We start from the raw sequence: 12,785 nt of genomic DNA, 5'->3' as shown, positions 1-12,785 counted from the left end.
CCATCATTTAATATCAGAGACAATATAACGATTGCTAATAATAATTGTATATTTATTGCTTTTATAAATAAAAACATTTGACTCCTATTCCATTTTTTTCCATTTCAAACTGTTCATTTTTTAAGCCTTTTAATAAACAAAAACCCGCAATACTCGAACGTTGATTTCCAAAACTAATGATTTCCAGGTAAGTAAATTTGGCTAATTATGTTGCATATGTAGGAAATTAAAATTTAATTATTCGAAGGAGAAAGAAAAATGAGGCGAATTGACCCGGCAGGCGAATTCAATTTAAATCACCAACAGTGTGACCAGTGTGCAAAAGTGAAAAATACTGATACTGGCATCACTTGCTCGATTCCAGGCAAAAAAGCTAGATTTGATGGGCCCGGAAAGTATATAATATATAATAATACAATATATAATAATATAATGTATAATAATATAATTCATATCCATAACACAGTAAATATAAATATCATATAATATGTTCACTGGGTTGAACGTCAACTGGTCACACCGACTGTATTAAATTGATCTGAAAATCTGCAAGTATTTTGTTGACCAAATTGACTATCAAATCTATTAAAATTGTGCTTAAGAGTAAAATAATAAGTGAAATCCATATAATATGGAAAGCAAATGCGTCATGTGAAGTGTACATTTGCTGAGGAAGCAGCTGCATTAAAATTACGCAGTGTTTTATCGATGTAAAAACAATAATTATAAATATCATTTGAATAAGAAGGAATTGTGCTCCTTTTCTTTTGCCGGAGGCGGACCCCAAACATCATAAGGCAATAATAATTTACGATTGGATGTGATTGAAGAAGTCTTTTGGTAAGAATATACACACACATGCACGTAATACATGTACATTTATGTATGTATTGTATATACAGACAGACAGACAATGTGTACAGACGGACAGATATGTACACACATACATGCATACATATGTATTTAAGAATCGTTTCTTGCAGATGCAACTATACAACTGCTGCGCGGCCACTACAACAACAACAATTAAAACAACAAGCACAACATCAATAACAGCAACAACAAATCATATTAGTCTTGCCAAAAATAGAGTCTACATTACCCAGAAGAGATGCCGATACTAATGTCAGCGGTGGAAAAAGGTTGCTCTCTTTGAAGCAGCAACAACCACCGAATTCAGATTGGGATTAGGTTTGAGATCAGGTTAGTGGATAAAAAGAAGCATTCATAGATTTTTACTCGCTGGAATTTTGCTGACCATGTGACGACGATAGCCAAGAACAACAACCACAACCGTTTCTTTTGCCATTTTCCCCCCGATTCGTCACAACTGGTCTGGCCTCTCTCTCTCTCTTTTGTTGCCTCTTCCTCTCTCGCTCTCTCTATGTCAGTTGCTCGCCCCTTGTTCATCTCTTATTTTATTATTATTTTTTCTATCTTTCTATAAGCATCAATAGGGTTCCTTTTGTGGCAGAACTTCACATGGAATCAGACAGCAGCGACGGGGACAGCGCCAAATCTATTCCGCGTCCTGATTTTGAAGCCGTCTCAGCCATTGATAGCCCACAGCCTCAATCTTTCCTGCATGTGGATGGCGGTGAAATGGATACAAGCAGCAGCAGCATGCCGAGCAAAAGACAAAAGTATGTGGTTAGTGCACCACCGCCGGGTTCGGCCAATGGCAGTAGCAATTCATCCAATTGCAGTATGGGAGCTTCCACGGCGGCACCTTCATCTTCGCTGACCATGAAACTAACTAAAGTGGGTGCCACGCAGGCATATGTGGGCGATTCAAAGATTGTGCGGTCCTCAACACCAAAGCAAGATTCGAAATTCCGAGTTTCCAGGGATTTAATGGCCCTGCAGAAATCTCACAACGAGAGTAAAGTCCTTACTGGTTTTGTACAAGATGGCACCAATCCGAAACGTCGCAAATCTCGTTACATCGCTCAAGATCAGCCCACAGGCAAAACTCTTTCGCAAAGTATGTCAAAGATTCCGCGAAAATCCATTCGCTTGGCTAAAAAACGTAGCTTAAGTAATCCGTCATTATATCTAGACTCCGATGACAGTTGGCACCTGGAGTCAAGCACATTCCTCCGAACTGTGGATTCCAAAACTCAAATACCTAAAAACTCAACGCGTCGGTTTCGTAGTAAGACTATCTGTTTTGGCAATGGAGATCGCGATATTCCCGGCATTAACATAGCTTCTTCAGAAAACACGGAATTCATGGGCAATGCTTCTCTGGATACGGATCAAAAAATACCCGCCATAAATACATCTCGCGATGCAGATTGGCCTGCAAGCTCCAATATGTCCTGTTTCTCAGATGTCAGCGAATCTAGAACAATACTTACAACGATTGGTCCACCCACAGAAATTCATTTGGAAGAGGAGGAGCAGGAGATAGAGCAGCGTCTCAGAGAAATTTATCAAGAAGCTCCAAGGGTATATTCTCAAATATCTTTATAATAATACAAACTTTTAATAACCTTATTATTTTTTTTCCATTAAGGATGGCTGGGATCCCTTTTGCTGGAAATGTCGCGAATGTGGCAAATTGGTACCCTGCTGCAAGTGTTTGCGCTCCTATCATACTTATTGTGTACGTCCGGCTTCCACAAAATTTGATGCTACCTGGAAGTGCCCCGAATGCGTGCTTATCGAGAGTGCCCCAAAGAGGTGGGTCTCTTTATAATATTTTAATACTATAGCTATTTAAGAAATTTCAACTTAAATTTCCTATTTAATGATAAATTAGGTTACGCCGCAACGATGTCTCATTGGATCTGTTGAGCCAGTTGCTCTCTTTTGCGCTCGACCGGATGAAACACATGCGCGGGGTAAGTTCATTTCTATGCAACATATATACAAATATATATACATATGGTATACATTCCCATCCCATTCCCAATCGCGATTTTCATTATCTTCTTCCACATGTTCGTTTGTTCGCCGTTTCAAAAATCACGCAAAATTCGTTTCATTACACAAACAACAATTGTCCACAGAGAGATATACACAATATAAATGATTGTATATATGTACATATGTGTATAGGTATATGCCATATGTAGATGTCTGCGTATGTAGGAGAAGAATCTCTATTGCGCTCTTTGGTGCTGCAGTCCACGTCGGCTCTCGTTTGTTCGCTCTTAACCTCGTCAGCAAAACTCATCTAAAATGACGAATCGAATTTGCTTATATAGACACCTGATGTGACTCGTTGGTTTACGTGATGCGGTCTGCAGGTTAATCACGTTTAACTGTTCAAACACTTAAAGAGTGTTTTAATCCTTAAATTCATCTTCAAAATCAGATGTTTATATAGACTACTTAATACTTAGAATACTTAAAAATACTTGCAAATATCGGTTCGACAACTCTTTGAATTAAGTTAATGTGTTTAAGAAATTGTCGCTAATATTACTTTGATTGTATCATTTTCAACCCATCATTCTTCGTTTTGAACCCACGTTTTTTGCTCATTGCTTTATTTATTACATGACTATAAATATAAATATTGCTGATAAGAGGTTAATTTTGATTCTGATTTGATTTGATACAATTTTAAAATTAACTTATCTTTCTACTAAAACAGGAGCCTTAAATGTGCTTTATACAACTGTACTTTACACAATATTAGTTCTAACTAATCTCTATTAAAGCAGTAATATTGCTCACAATATTTATAGGACTTGTTTCTATGCCAATTATTATATTAACTTTTGATTAGTTGGTTAAGACTCACTCTTAAATGTTGTTTGTTTTTGGGCAGGAAACTTGAATCCCGTACTACAGGATTTAATCATATTATCTCTTTCTAAGGGGCAAATAGGGAACATAATTAAAGCATATTCAATTAGCTTTTGGGTAATCCTCTTCTACATACTCCTGTCACATGGTTTCTTTTGCTCAGTTTTATGATGTCATTCCATGGCCAAAAAGCTTTAACCACTTTTATAAAAGTCATGCCAACAAAATATTATGCAGAAACATGAAACAGAAGATTTTCATAAAATAGCCAATTAATGCGGCAACAGTTTGCCTTTAAATTGAAGTAAATTATGAGTATTCTCTTCCTCTCTCTCTCTTTTGCCTGCTTTTCTTGCTCTCGTTAAATATGCTTAAAATGTGCGAGTGCGAGAAATTAATTAATTAATTAATTTAATATGACCGCCGACAGAGTGAGCTAGCTTTAAAAACAATTACACAAGACCAAACAAATTGGATACAGATACATATGTATGTATGTATGTATGTATATGTACATATGTATATAGATACATTTGTATCTAAAGCTGCGAGTGCAGGAAGAGGCATTCAACGCAATATCTATTTGCCTACATCCATTTCCTCCTTTGCGTAGTAACAAAACGAAGAGAAAACAAAAAATTGGCACGATGGCATTAACATCGGGAGGCATAAAGTCGTATTCGGCGGCAAACTTGTTTATTTACAATAGCTCAACTCAATTCAATCTCCCCCATTGTATCCGTACTTTACTCTCTTTCCCTCTCTTTATCTATCAGTCTGTTTCTGTTGTTTACTCTCCGTCTCTCATGGCAGCAAATTCATTAAGTCTCACTCCCGCTCTCATTCTCTCTCTCTCTCTCTATCCGTGCAGGCCCACAAAATACGTTCGCCGCAAGATATTTTACCGCAGACATATAGCAAATATTTTGTGAATCCAGTGAGTTTTACCAGTCTATCTGAATGCATACGGAATGGAGCATTTCATAGTGCCGATGAGTTTCTGAGCGAAGTGAAATGGATGCAGCACAATGCTTTAATTCTTGATGCCGGTGGTAATCTTAAAATATCTATTTACCATCATTCAAAATTCATTCAATGTATTCCGCAGATATCAAAGTGGAGCAAGCATCAAAGGCTGTGGTAAAAATATGTCGACAGGAGGCCAACGAGATTGAGACCTGTGCCGAATGTTATTTGAATGCCAACTCCAGTGATGAATGGTTCGTTAAGGTCTGCACACATCCACATCTGTTGCTGTGGGCCAAGCTAAAGGGATTCCCCTATTGGCCAGCCAAGGCCATGGGCTCCAGTGCCAATGCTTTGGTGAATGTGCGTTTCTTTGGGAAACATGATAGGGCCAATGTGCCAGTAAAGGATTGCTTCTTGTATTCGGAACGAGATCCCAATACACAGACAAGTCGCCGATCGGCCAGGGATCTAGCTGAATGCATACGCGAAGTAGAGGTGCATATTTCGAATATTAAACGGAAAATTGGCAGCTTCAATTATGCACCATATCGCACTGCATACGATCCTCTTGGCGAGGCACAGCAATTGGAAAAAATGATGCCCGGAGTGCATGATATTATCCAACAGCAATTGGAACCGGCCAATAAGACACCATTGCAGTTTCTTATAAGAAAGACAGCCGGCGATAAGTTGTCCATTGTCAAGAAGAGCAAAGCCACAGAATCTGGCAATGAATCGGATCAAGCGAGTCCAAATAAAAAGACACTCTTGGCCACCAAGGATCCTGAGCTAGTTACCGAGCATGTTGTTAAGCCGAAAAGTAGTAACTATGAGGTTATACCCCGATCGGCGAATCCTCTAAGCGAATCTCGCGGCTGTACGGTAATACTTAAGCGCAAATCAATGGCAGCTAAAATGACAACTCCCTCACCATCATCCGCAGTAAGAGCATCAACATCCTTAGTGGAAGTATCCACAGGCAAACGTAAGCATTCCCAGAGTGATGCCAGCTGCACAAGTGAAACAGAGCATGGCCATTTGTCCACAGGGCACAAGCATAAGCCAAAGCATCCCCGCAAGCAAGTCACTGCAGCTGCCCCTGCAAAATTACAAGAACCGTCTGTAAAAAAAACAAAGGAGGAAGATAAGTCTTCTGAAAGTGAAAGTTCACCTACTTCTGGGGCAGTTGTCTCTGTCGTGGAAATGGTAAGACGTCGCCAGGGAGTAACTATAACCAAGATATCCAAGGATAATCAACAACCAGGAGAAGGAGGTGGAGAAGCATCAGCATCTCCGGCTGTTGTAGTGCAAGCTAAGCCAACTGTATTACAGCCAATCGAGCCAGCTAGAAGGAAGCTAACCGAAGTGGAACGACAACAACAACAACTTATTAGCAAAGTAATTCCATTTATTGAGATCAAAAAAGAAGTGGTATCTGAACCAGAAGAGGACACCCCATCAGAGAAGATACCAGACCAACGAGAACTACAACCACAGCAGCAGCAGCAAAAAAAACAACCACAACAGCAACAACAAGAGAAGGCAGTGCCTCCACAACCACCGCCGCCACCACCTGAGCCACAAATAGCTGTTCCATCCAAGCCTTCTCCACCACCAGAGCCACCAGTTGTGGCGCCGTTGCCAGGTGTACTTCCTGGAATTCAAATCAAAGAAGAAATATTAAGCGAGGACGAAGCAGAGAAGGAATCAACGCAAGAGGCAGAACCAAGTAGCAAAGCTGAAAAGGCACTGGAAATGACTCCCGGTTCGATGCCTCCGCCACCTGCTTTACCGCAAAGAGCTCCAGAGATGCCGCCCATTAATCGGGAGGATACGGCCGCATCGGAGTTTGTACGTTTCGTAGGGGACACTACAATACAAAGAGTAAGCCAAAAGCAAGTACCACAAAAGACGGTGGAAGGACCACCCAAGCGAAGAGGGGTTCCACATGGTCCTCTGCCAGCAGCAGCGCAAGCCTCCTTGGCTTCTTCATCGCCAGCATCGACATCTACATCAGAACCACCATCGCCGTCGCCCTCACCCTCACCGAAACCTGCAAACAGTTATAAAACTCCTAACCAGTCCAGTCTTAACATTAAATCTCCAGCACCCATACCAACCCCTGTGCCCCAACAACAGCAGCTACGTGTCAAGAGTGATAGAGCACTGAATCAGACGCCTCCACCTCAATGTTTGGGGCCCAATTTAAATGCTACACCGGCGACAACCACATCAAGTTTGCTCAGATCCCACATGGTAGTAATTCCCGTGGAACAGGCAGGCGGTAGCAACATAAATAACACCACAAGCCCCATGGCCGTACCCGTGCCCCCGCTGAGGGCGGTGTCCAAGAATACTCTGCAGCAATCGACAATTCCAATTGGCCCTGCAGTTGGTGTACCAATATCTTTACCACCGCCTCTAGCTGATCTGAGTGTGCCTCCAACTCCACCCTCCAGCACACTAACTTCAAGCGCTGATTCTAGTGGTCTATTGGTCAATGCCTTGAACGGCCTTTCCAATGATCTGTCATCCAGTGAATCACCCATTGCCACAGCTGATCCCATAACACCAGGGATGGCGGCAGCATTGAGTGAGATGGTGCTGCGAACGGGACCCCCTAAGCTTGTGGCGCGACCCTGCGGTCCCCTGCACTCTGATGGCTCCCACATTTATCCATCGCAGGCCGGGCCCCTTTCCCGACGCCTTAAAGATAATGCCCACAAGGTAAGCAGTCAGGCAATGATATTTATATACGTAATATATCTTTTATCCATATCTTCCATGTCTAGATCACCGACTACTTTATTTCTGTTATCGAGGATACTCTTAGCGACTTGGGCTCTGGTGAACCAAGCGTTACGCAGGCTCGAGTAGCTGTCCTCACACTGGAGAATGAACGCCTGAAGCAGCACTATGAACGCCAATTGGCCGATATGCAACGTTCCACTGAGATGATGATTGCCGAAATGCGCAAGACTATGGAACAGGACAATAAACGCGTCATTAGCGAGCTACGTCAGCAGAGCACAGTGGATCGCATGCGGGCCGTGGAGGAGGCCAAGAAGAAGCAGTGGTGTGCCAATTGTATGCGCGAAGCTCAACTCTATTGCTGTTGGAATACATCCTACTGTGATTATCCCTGCCAGCAGATGCACTGGCCCCGCCATTCGGCTAGCTGTGGACAAGCGGTCACTATACAAACGCCACTTCCACCAGCTGAAATGTCTGCTTCCCGTAGTCGCAGTAAAACATCAACACCTACTGCGACAGCAACCAATAACACTCAAGTTATTGCTAATCAGATGCCCAGTGCTCAGTTGAACAGAAGTGTACCACCCGCTCCAACTGTTGTGACTGCGCCCAGTAAAAAATGGCAAAATAATCAGCCGTTAATGTCTATGATTAATCAGTCTAGTTCGGAACAAGTGCTTAAGCTTCCCTCCAATACATATCTGCGTCCAGTGGTTAGTCCAATGACATCCACAGTATCAGTCCCGCCACCCTCCAACAGCAACAACAACACAAACATGACCACACTGATCACACCATCTGCATCGTCTGCTCCGCATATGAACAGCCTCCTGCCACCTAATCGAAATGCAATGAGCTACAAGCCCATGCAGCCTATGCCTGTGCCGCGTTTTAATATTCCTGTAAGTTGAATTTCATTTCTTTATCTCCAATCTATTTTAATTTTAATTCCTTTCAGTTGCCCATCACCATGAACAGCAATTTTGGACTTATGGCAGTGGAGCAAAGTCAGAAACAACAACAACAAACATCGAAAACAACCGGACGCAACTCCAACAAAGCGACAAATCGAGTGCGCAATGTCAATAATAGTAACAATAATAATGCCAACAACAGTGCCCCAGGCATGCGACCCAATCCTAATCAACAGAATCAAGTTTTCCCTCAGTCAGTTAGAAGTCTACCTAATCCATATACATGAATTACAACTGAAGAACTGAACTCGACTTAATTTAAATATTGATATCCTTAGATTCTAACCTATTGAGTAAACTGTTTTAGGTATAACCGAAACTTTTTGAATGCGTTTGAAAAGACCACATAAATTTATAGTGCTAGATACAGATATTAGATATTTAATATAGTAGTTTTTCTCATTTATACTTTTTGTTTTGTTGCATCCTAGAAAACTAAAAACCCCTCAATTGAATCTGCGATACGTGTAATTTTCCCTAATTAATTTTGGATAGCTGATTACAAGGGCAATCAGTTCATGTAAGCAGAAAAGTTTTTTTTTTCCTTTGGTGACAAATATTTAGTTATTTTACTGTCAATTTTAAGGCTCTCATATAGAATGTAAATTTCACATACAGTATATAGACTCCATTAGATGGAGATCGAGTATATATGTACATGTATATGTATGTATACTCGCTCGTACATTTTAGCCTGTAAGTTCATCTCCGATTACATCAATAAGTTGCAAGTTGTAAAATGCATTAATTATTTAAAATATAGCTATAAGCTGTAATTAAAACTTCAACTGAAAATATGTATGTTCCAACGATTACAACAACGTTTAAACGTAAATATTAAATTTTAAATTTACAAAAACAAATCAATATCATTTCATTAATGGAAACTGAAATAATAATCATTAGAGCAAACACCACGGAAAAACAAAAACAACAACAGAAAAGAAAAGGAAAAGAACATGTTAATCAATGTCCAGCTTTTTGAAATTTCCTTCAATTCCAAATAGATCTGAAGCGTTCTTTGGCTTGCCGGGTCTTAGTTTCTCATTCACCTGATGTCGAGTCTCGAACTCAAGCATTTGTTTGCGATCGTCTAGCAACTTTTTGTAGTAAATTTCTAAAAGGCAAGATAGAAAGGCATTAGGTTAAATGTAGAAGACACTGTTTGAGAACACTCACCTTTAGCCACACTGGCCTCTTCCAGTGGTCCACCGTAATCCTTGGGCAACATTTCACGTGGCACAAATTTATAAAACTCATTGATGTCATTATGTAAATACAAAATATTGGTCAATTCCTTTTTCATAAACGGATTCATAAGTGCCATTATCTTATCCATAAACGGAACAATGTTGATAAAATGGAAACCAATAAGTCGGATAGCAGCCGCTTCCTGGATTTAAAGAGTTATAATAACCTAAAGTTAAATTCGAAATGGTTTACCATTATTTACCTGCAAGTAGAAGAGAAACTTCTTCATCTGCAGCAAACCAATGCGTGCCACATGACCCAGGGAGCAACCTTTGAGATCGATTACTATAACATGGCCCGGTTGTATGCCATCCTCGTACATCCAATAGTCAAATATCATGCAATATCTATAAGAAAAAATCAAAGAGATTCGCTGAGATCAAAACTAAACAAAAACTATGCACCTATTTAATCATTTGCTGAGTCAAGCTCTAAATGTTTATATTTATAGTAATTATTATTTGCCTTAATTGACAACCATTATACAGCAAATTATTTCTCGTATTTGGCAACGACCTGTAGCTAAAGCCGACCAACTTTAAAGTTAATTATCCGAATATATGTACAAGCACATATATACATAGATGTACACTCATGTATTGTATTAGTATCCGCAATTACTGGACATGCTAAGGTCTACTGTGCGTGTTCGTGTGCTGTATTTACCTGAGACGGAGATTTAGCTTTATACATACATATATCTGAGCAAATGAACAAGTGGTTTCGGGTTAGGGAGAAATGACATTAAGCTTTATAAACACAAATCTCTTAATGATTTTGCAGGTCGTGTCATAATTTAAACCTGACAGTTCTCATATCATAAATGACGTGTTAATCATATATAGAAACAATTTAGCAATCAACTTTTACCTTATTTCATTTCCATATGTCAGAAAAGTTTATTAAGTTTGAAAATCTATGGATTTAATTGCAATGTATAGGCAATTATGCTATATCTATTCTAACTTCGTCTGGGTTAATAAATCAGTTATCGATTATAGAAGGCAAACTTTAAAAAAATCTGATTCAAAGGCTCCAATATCTTTAGCATAATCACTTCTATACAGGACTTGGAGAACACACAACTGTTTGATAAACGAAATACTGTATTCATTTCCAACTAGTTTTTTAGATAAAGATCAATATCAAAATTGTTCGAGAAACAACTTAGAAATGCAATTTAGGTATACCATTTTAAAATCATTAGAATTGTCAAATATTTGCCTTTCGTTGATCACATTTTACTTACAATTTCATGCAATCTGCATAGTTAAAGTTCGAGGCATTCAGATCATCAAGTTTGCCAATAATAACACGATATCCTTCAGGTGTAGCGCCAGGCAATGGTACAACGGAACTGTAATAAAAAAAGTAAATATGTATATACATAGGTACTCAGATATTGTAGATATTTTCCACTTTACACTGTTTTCATGGCTCTTCTGATTTCCGTTCTCTCGCAATCCAGATTCACAAAAAATTCATCCAAATGGGTGCGAGCTGTAAGATTTATGTCGAGGACCTGTTTGGCCACCTCCATACTATAACGACAGGCATAGAAGAAATGCAGAGCCTCGGCCTCCGAAAAATGTGCCGAAATGTGAGGCTGAACATGTATCCAATCGACAAATTTTTGCACTTCGGATCGCTTGATTTCCGGAAATTGGGCATATTGCTTTTCCAGATCGGCTTCTTTCATGTTTGGCGATTATGGTTTTCCTTTTGGGAAATTGCGAGGGAATAACTTTTGATTTTAACGGTCGCTCGGAACGCGTTTCCAGCTATCGACCGACAACTGTCGACTGTTGAAAATGAAATGAAAATGGAAGCTGTTTGCTTTCGCAAGTGAAACTGGTTGGAGAATTCGGCATGCAATTTTCAGTGTTCGGGATTGAATCTCGGGAATTGTCTTGTTTGTGGCATGCCCGGGAGTTGCGGTGGGGCTTGCAGCTTTTACACCATCACAACATTTGAGTTTTTGGGGTGCTAAACAAGCGGGTGGTCCGCTCGGGAGGGGGAGTACACTACTTAAACTACTGGCCTTTTCGTTGTTGTCGTCGTCATCGTTCGTTCATTTCACTTCCACAACAACAACCATTGCGTGAAAATGCAATTTTTTTTCCTCCGCCTGCCTTTTGCCAACCAATATTATTATTATTATTTTGCTTGCATAACATGCATATGTTTCGAGTGATTGGACAGTCCATATATACATATATGGGCATTTGGTCTGTTATTATACATGAATTTCCCATCCCATGGCGTGTGCTCTAAACTTAACTCCTTCAATGAAGGGGAAATTCGATGTCTGAGTGAAGGACACCTATGAAATTTAATACATTTCATGAACAAAAAATCATCATACAACTCTTTAATAAATTTTACAGGATTTGAAATAATTTTCTTATCTTAATTATCCTGTTGGCAGTTTCAAAGTGGTTTATCTTATCATTGCCAAAATTGTTGGCTTTTTTATGTTTTTTTTTAAGGGTGAGCTTTGATGAGTTTTATGAACTAATCAACATTTGTTTTACAAAGATTTCCCTTACACACAATTTTATATAGAAAAAACTAATATTGATTATTTTTATTACAATTCATTTACTTAAAAAAATTCTTATTAAAAGGATATAGAATACGTAAAAGTGCAAAAGTTTCCATTTACACAGCTTTTTAGGAACATTTTGATTTGTTTAAGTAAATGAATAAGTATATATTTTATGGTTTTTAAAAGAAAAACCTTTGGTATATAAATCTAACTCAACTTAAGACTAATTGGTATTCTTAATAACAACTTCTTAGAAAGATAAATTATATTAAAATTAATTTTATTTCATACCTAAAGCCTTAAAACTAATTTAAAGAGTATATGTATATTGCTTTGATCCAGAGAGATAGACTACCACATCGTGATCTGAATCATTGTAGAAGATTTAAAGAAATGTACATAGAACACTTATATTAACATTTATCTAAACACGGACATAAAACGTTAGCCATTCATGGGGGCCTTAAACATAATAACAACACAACTATATGAAAGGTATTATTAGATGTTTCGTTTGAAATAAATCTGAC

The 12,785-nt window shown here is 39.1% G+C and overlaps 2 protein-coding genes across 6 annotated transcripts; one reads left to right on the top strand and one right to left on the bottom strand.

The window, feature by feature from the left end:
- The first annotated feature begins 498 nt into the window (after positions 1-498).
- Zmynd8 (Zinc finger MYND-type containing 8) lies at positions 499-9,319 on the top strand. Of its 5 annotated transcripts, XM_068299208.1 has the most exons (10): positions 500-840; positions 984-1,203; positions 1,449-1,984; positions 2,060-2,451; positions 2,519-2,685; positions 2,765-2,846; positions 4,631-4,811; positions 4,868-7,455; positions 7,521-8,384; positions 8,441-9,319. In XM_068299208.1, exons 3-10 carry the CDS (start codon positions 1,483-1,485, stop codon positions 8,681-8,683), a joined length of 5,019 nt encoding a protein of 1,672 aa, XP_068155309.1. In that variant the 5' UTR covers positions 500-840; positions 984-1,203; positions 1,449-1,482; the 3' UTR covers positions 8,684-9,319. The 5 variants fall into 5 exon arrangements, with proteins under 5 accessions (XP_068155307.1, XP_068155308.1, XP_068155305.1 ...); XM_068299206.1 differs by having other exon boundaries at positions 499-840; positions 1,458-2,451; XM_068299207.1 differs by having other exon boundaries at positions 499-840; positions 1,449-2,451; positions 4,631-4,808.
- LOC137583996 (alpha-tocopherol transfer protein-like) lies at positions 9,205-11,808 on the bottom strand. Its single transcript, XM_068299210.1, has 5 exons — positions 11,132-11,808; positions 10,957-11,064; positions 9,910-10,054; positions 9,636-9,849; positions 9,205-9,573 (listed from the first exon to the last, which is right to left on the bottom strand). The coding sequence occupies exons 1-5, from the start codon at positions 11,404-11,406 to the stop codon at positions 9,419-9,421; spliced, it is 897 nt and encodes a 298-aa protein (XP_068155311.1). The 5' UTR covers positions 11,407-11,808; the 3' UTR covers positions 9,205-9,418.
- Positions 11,809-12,785: the final 977 nt, after the last annotated feature.

Source organism: Drosophila tropicalis, unplaced genomic scaffold (genome assembly GCF_018151085.1).
Source record: "Drosophila tropicalis isolate 14030-0801.00 unplaced genomic scaffold, ASM1815108v1 contig_878, whole genome shotgun sequence".
Classification (NCBI taxonomy): Eukaryota; Metazoa; Arthropoda; class Insecta; order Diptera; family Drosophilidae; genus Drosophila; species Drosophila tropicalis.
Note: the sequence above shows the minus strand (reverse complement) of the source record. Positions and strands in the feature narration are given on the sequence as shown.

Bases quoted from the DNA above. Each gene is read 5' to 3' on its own strand.
- LOC137583996 (XM_068299210.1), bottom strand. From the start codon at position 11,406: ATGAAAGAAGCCGATCTGGAAAAGCAATATGCCCAATTTCCGGAAATC. The intron at 11,065-11,131 runs GTAAAGTGGAAA...TTTTTATTACAG, and splicing joins AGAAGAGCCATGAAAACAGT to TTCCGTTGTACCATTGCCTG. The intron at 9,574-9,635 runs GTGAGTGTTCTC...CTTGCCTTTTAG, and splicing joins AGAGGCCAGTGTGGCTAAAG to AAATTTACTACAAAAAGTTG.
- Zmynd8 (XM_068299206.1), top strand. From the start codon at position 1,483: ATGGAATCAGACAGCAGCGACGGGGACAGCGCCAAATCTATTCCGCGT. The intron at 2,452-2,518 runs GTATATTCTCAA...TTTTCCATTAAG, and splicing joins TTTATCAAGAAGCTCCAAGG to GATGGCTGGGATCCCTTTTG. The intron at 7,456-7,520 runs GTAAGCAGTCAG...TTCCATGTCTAG, and splicing joins TTAAAGATAATGCCCACAAG to ATCACCGACTACTTTATTTC.